At 49.7% G+C, this 5,948-nt stretch overlaps 1 protein-coding gene across 1 annotated transcript; it reads left to right on the top strand.

The window, feature by feature from the left end:
• The first annotated feature begins 242 nt into the window (after positions 1 to 242).
• Positions 243 to 1,202, top strand: LOC106900186 (olfactory receptor 14A16-like). The gene has a single exon (XM_014962173.1). The coding sequence runs from the start codon at positions 243 to 245 to the stop codon at positions 1,200 to 1,202; it is 960 nt and encodes a 319-aa protein (XP_014817659.1).
• The last annotated feature ends 4,746 nt before the right edge of the window (positions 1,203 to 5,948 follow it).

Below are 5,948 nucleotides of genomic sequence, written 5' to 3'. Positions count from 1 at the left end.
CGTTCTGATTTAAGTATTGCTGTAGAGCAGGGCTGGATCCCGCAGAGCTCAAAGCTCCGTGATGGATCATCAGCCACTACCCACCAGAGCATACAAAGAGGACATGCCAAAGGTCATTCCACAAGAAAAGAGGCAGTTGGGTGGGTCTCTAGGAAAAATTAAATACTTTTATTAGAGAGAAGTCTGCCCTATCTTCTCAATGACTTTCCTTCCATGAACAGGTCTTCATGCCTAGGGGAAACATGTCCAACAGCAGCTTTATCACCCAGTTCCTCCTCCTGGCATTCGCAGACACACGGGAGCTGCAGCTCGTGCACTTCTGGCTCTTCCTGGGCATCTACCTGGCTGCCCTCCTGGGCAACGGACTCATCCTCACTGCCATCGCCTGTGACCACCGCCTCCACACCCCCATGTACTTCTTCCTCCTCAACCTCTCTGTTCTTGACATTGGCTGCACCTCCACCACTCTCCCCAAATCCATGGCCAACTCCCTCTGGGACACCAGGGACATCTCCTACGTGGGATGTGCTACACAGCTCTTCTTCTTTCTCTTCTTTATAACAGCAGAGTTTTCTCTTCTCACCATCATGGCCTATGACCGCTACGTTGCCATCTGCAAACCCCTGCACTACGGGACCCTCCTGGGCAGCAGAGCTTGTGTCCACATGGCAGCAGCTGCCTGGGGCAGTGTCTTTCTCTACGCTCTCCTGCACACAGTCAGTACATTTTCAATTCCACTCTGCCAGGGCAATGTCCTGGACCAGTTCTTCTGTGAAATCCCCCAGATCCTCAAGCTCTCCTGCTCACATTCCTATGTAAGGGAAGCTGGGCTTATTGTGGTCAGTGTCTGTTTAGGACTTGGTTGTTTTCTTTTCATTGTGGTGTCCTATGTGGAGATCTTCAGGGCTGTGCTGAGGATCCCCTCGGGGCAGGGACAGCACAAAGCCTTTTCCATGTGCCTCCCTCACCTGGCTGTGGTGTCCCTGTTTCTCAGCACTGGCTTCTTTGCCCACCTGAAACCCCCCTCCATCTCCTCTCCATCTCTGGATCTGGTGGTGTCAGTTCTGTATTCAGTTCTTCCGCCAGCAGTGAATCCCTTCCTCTACAGCATGAGGAACCAGGAGCTCAAGGAGGCCATTAGGAGGCTGACTGTATGGACGTTTTTCAAGAGTGACAAATTTACTACCTTTCCTCACCAATGATTTCCATAGAATCTGATTCTTTTTTTTTTTTTTTTTTTCTTATTTTAAGTTGTTTGGTTTTTTTTAAACTCTTATATTTATCATGATTCCTGTTGTTATTCTCATTCATGTTTATTATATTTCTAGAAAAATGTTTGCATTTGTATCACTGCACGTGAGATATGTACGTTCCTTGTGTCACCTGATTCCCTTATAAAAGTGTGTTTAACAGTGGCTCAGAGCTGGCCTCTTTCACAGCATCTCTGTAATAGAACGGGATCTCCCCAGTGCCGGGCTTTCACACTGGGAACTTTCTCCGAATAGGCTTGAGAACTGCACCCCTGAAGTTCCTTTTTCCCCATGGTTTCAGGAATAAGAAGCCCTTACTTTTAGAGGCGTAGGGCTGATTTTAGGAGTGACCAATTGGTGTCTGGTGACAGGTAAGATGGTGAGTGAAACTGAGGGAGGTACCCAAGGCTTGCACACAGGTGACATTAATGACACCCAACCTCTGGAAGGAGAATCAGGAGTGGTCTCAGAAGCCTGGTGGTTCTCCTGGTTCAGCCTGTTCCGTGTGTGGTTTTGGAATTGAAAAGCTTGACAAAGATTCAGTTTGGGGCCTTGAGTACAAGAGACGTGCAGACCTCCTCTGGGCATCGTGCAGATCTTCCTCACCTCTCTACATCAGGAATTCTCACAGAGAGACACACAGGTCCAGGTGAGGCCACACCATGGCTCACCGTAGAGGGATGAAAACTCAAGATGCCTGGAGTGGCCACGCTCCTCCTTATACATCCCCCTTTGCAGCTGGCCTTGTTCATGGTGGGCATGAACCTCTGGCTCGTATGGTGTCCTTCATAGTGTCCAGGCCCTTCTCCTCAGGGCCACTCCTCCCTCAAGCTCCCTCAAGCTCCCTCAAGCTTTTCATCCCCCTGATGTAGGACTGGCCACTTCTCCTTGTAAGACTTAGAGGTGTCTGATTCATGCAATGGTAGAGGTTAGGGGTTGGTTGACCTGGTGGCAAGTAGCTCGGAAGAGAGAGACCATAAAGTCCTGGTGGACAACAAGTAGACCATTAGCCAGCCATGTGCCCTTGTGGTCAAGAAGGCCAATGGTCTCCAGGGGTGCACTAAAAAAAGTGTTGCCAGCAGCTGGAGGGAGGTCATCCTGCCCCTCTGCTCTGCCCTGGTGAGGCCCCATCTGGAGTACTGTGTCCAGTTCTGGACTCCCCAGTTCAAGAAGGACAGGGAACTACTGGAGAGAGTCCAGAAGAGAGCTACAAAGACGAAGAAGGGACTGGAGCACCTCTGTTGTGAGGAAAGGCTGAGAGACCTGGGGCTGTTCAGCCCAGAGAAGAGAAGACTGAGAGGGGATCTCATCAATGCTTATAAGTATTTATAGGGCAGGTGGCAAAAGGATGGGGCCAGACTCTTTTCAGTGGTGGCCAGTGACAAGAGAAGGGGCAATGGACACAAGCTGGAACACGGGAAGTTCCATTTCAACGTGATGGAAAAAATTCTTACTTTGAGGGTGCCAGAGCCCTGGAACAGGCTGCCCAGAGAAATTGTGGAGTCTCTTTCTTTGCAGATATTCCAAACCTGGATCTGTTCCTGTCCGGCCTGTTCTGGCTGAACCTGCTTTGGTAGGGGGGTTCGACTAGATGATCTCCAAAGGTCCCTTCCAGACCTTACCATTCTGTGATTCTGTGATTCTGTTGGCCTAAGCCCAGAGATTCTCAAGGTCCCTCTGGACTGAAGCTCCATTTGTCAATTGTTAATGTTTGAAAGCAGACACCTCACCGTGGTTACACTGAGCCATCAGCACAAGATAACAGCATGAGCAGTGTCAGGATACGGTGTCTAATTAAAGGAGTTACTGCTTTTTACTCACCAACATAGGAATCAGCACAAGAACCCTCATGGAAACATGATACAAGGGCACAAAACAAGCCAAGACCGGGCCATGGGGATAAGAACAGCGTTGGGCTGTTTGTGGGGAATCTGTGAGCATGATTGGAAAGAACAACTTGGGAGGGGGAAAGAGAGAAAAGGAAACCCAAAGTTCAGCTCTGGATAGGACGATGCCTGTTTGGAGTAACCTGCCAAGCAGCCTTGAGTTACTTACTTGAGTGGGACAAAAATGTTGCAGATGGGTGAACCAAACCTGTGTCTGCTCACTTCTGTCGTCGTGGGAAACCTGAGTGCTCCCCCTGGCATCGTCAAGGGAAGAGCCCGGGTGGAAGGACATGCCAAATCACTCATCCTGGAAGGCACCTCGGGAGGTCCCCAGACTGAGACAATCCACAGTCTGTGGAGAAATGGAACTGAGGGTTGTGCTGTTTGCAGGCTTGGCCGTGTGAGTGGGAGATGTTCCCTGTGTAGACACACAGACAGCAGGGATCCCTCCAGGAGCTGCTCTTAGGCCCTCCATCTGTCCAGAAGCAGGCCTCGGGATTCCACCATCCTCCCAGTTCCCCTGTGCACAGACAAACACACGCAGGTACAAACGGCCCCCTCCAGCATAAACCCACAGAAGCCTTGAGGCTGGAAGGTGCCAGCTTCCACCTTCTCTGTCCTTCCTCTTCATGCTTGATGTCAGTCAGGAGCTCCTTTCTCACCCATGCCAGCCTCCTGTCACCTTGGCATGACTTCCTGTGTGTCAGGATGGACCATTGTGGATCATGAAGAGGTGATCCTTGACCAACTAACGGCTCTCTGCAGAACCCACCTGGGCACAGACCTCCCCTGGGCCAAGGTTAAGAAAACTTACCTCCCTCACTCTTATGTCAATCACTCTTTAGAATATGACAACGTAGTAACTTTCTTAAGATATAGATCTATGTAGCTCACATCGTGTGCTGATTTATCGGGCTTGAGGAAGCGAACTAAAGGAGACACCAGCTCATCACAAGGAGTGTAAGAAAAGCCCTGCCCTTGAAAGAAGGACTTTGCTTCTCAGAATCATAGAGCTGTCCAGGAAGGAAAAAAGATACCCCTGGAGAGCCAAGATAATGCCAATATCCTCGGCCCTCTAAGACATCTTGGAAACTCTCCCAGTGTCCAGCATCACAGAGAAGTAACTCGCAATAGAACAACTCCAGGGACAACTGGAGCAATAGACAAGCAGCGAGAAAGCTGATGGCTGATGGCGCTGCAGAAATAAAGGCGCTGTGTGAAGTTTTACTGCGATTAGTAATTAGTACTGTCTGCGTTAATCAGTGATTAGTCACATCACATGATACCTGAATGCTTGAACTGTATAACAGTCCTATGTAAAACCACATTTTAAGTACCCCGATTTAGCTGAGACATCTCATGCGCATGAATAAATATCTCCCCTTTTAATTCTGTGCTTTGTGTCCCAGCCCCTCTCCTCGGTCAGCACAGGCCAGTTGCAAGTTTTCACAAGACAAGTGAGTGGTTGGCACTGCATTCTGACAAGGTCTCTCCCTTCTCCAGACAGTAGGTGTTGGGCAGTCCAGGAACACGAGGCACATCCTCCAGGCGTATGGATGTTTCCTGAGGTCCATCCAAGTCTGGAGGTGAAGGAGGAAAAGAGGGCATTGTCCTTCCTGCCAGATCACAGAATCACAGAAGCATCATGAAGGGACCTCTGAGATCATTGAGTCCAACCACAAAAAAAAAAACAAAACACCACCAAAACCACCAACACCACACACAACACTCCACCACGTCACACGATTCCCAGGACAAACATCCTCCTTGTCTCCTCTGCCAGCAGACAGCAACTGCCTTCCCTTTCTGGGCTCTGACACGGTTGTAAGGATTTGCTAAAGCCATCAGCCATCCCTTTGATTGTCTCTGATGTGCCCCAACTCTCTCTCCCAGACCTCCACAGGGGCAATCACTGCTGCTCAAGGCCACTTACCCTTCAGAAGAGGCCTTGAGCTTCCTGGATCTTCCTGGTACTTATCATCTGCTTTCCTGGCTCCATCCAGAGCTCATGGTGAGCTTTATTGTCTACGACAGGGCGTTGATGACCATCCTTTATGAAATTGTTGTCTTTTTATGATTTTTCTGTGCAGAAAGAGAAGTCACAGAAATACACTAAATATATCTAAATAGGTGCTGAGTGATGTGCCAGGAAATACCAGAGGAGCAACACCCACAGCAGTGGCTTCCTTACGGGGGTCATTCCTCAGAGGGGGATCCAGCCTCTGCCCGTCTCGGGAGGGAAATCAACAGTGGCGATGTCACCTAGAACACAAAGGGTGACTTTTGCAGGACTGCCCTTTGTCTGGACTGACAGACTGTCTGTCTGAGCTCTGGCATCTGCACTCTCCTCTTGTTCTTCCTCTTGGGAGGTGAGACCCCACTATTTCATGGTCACAACAGCCAGGGCTGACACTGGTTTTCACATCCATGTCCAACTCTTCTTTCTTTGGGACGAACAGATGCCAATGAGCATCCCCACCTTTGGCCCATCTGGCAGCTGTGCTCTGAAGACCTTTGTCCCAAGCTGTATACTAAATAATCATGTACCAAGACCCTCCAGAAACCTCCAGGAATCTTTGCATCTTGTTTTGGACAGTTTTCTCCAGTGAATGCCAGAGTAATTAAAGTCCACAAAAGGGGTTTTGATAGGTTCTTGGCCTCCTACCACACAGTCACTATGACCAGTCTCTCCTCTGCCCCTCACCCACAAGGGCTCTCTCAACTTGTTCATCCCATAGAGGAGCTCCACACGTGTCAGGAGCCCCTTCACACTAAGGGCAACGCCCTCCTGACCTTTCTTGCCTCCTGATCA

The sequence above is a fragment of the Calidris pugnax genome, unplaced genomic scaffold, assembly GCF_001431845.1.
Source record: "Calidris pugnax isolate Ruff unplaced genomic scaffold, ASM143184v1 scaffold1461, whole genome shotgun sequence".
In the NCBI taxonomy this organism is placed as follows: Eukaryota; Metazoa; Chordata; class Aves; order Charadriiformes; family Scolopacidae; genus Calidris; species Calidris pugnax.
Note: the sequence above shows the minus strand (reverse complement) of the source record. Positions and strands in the feature narration are given on the sequence as shown.

Bases quoted from the DNA above. Each gene is read 5' to 3' on its own strand.
- LOC106900186 (XM_014962173.1), top strand. From the start codon at position 243: ATGTCCAACAGCAGCTTTATCACCCAGTTCCTCCTCCTGGCATTCGCA.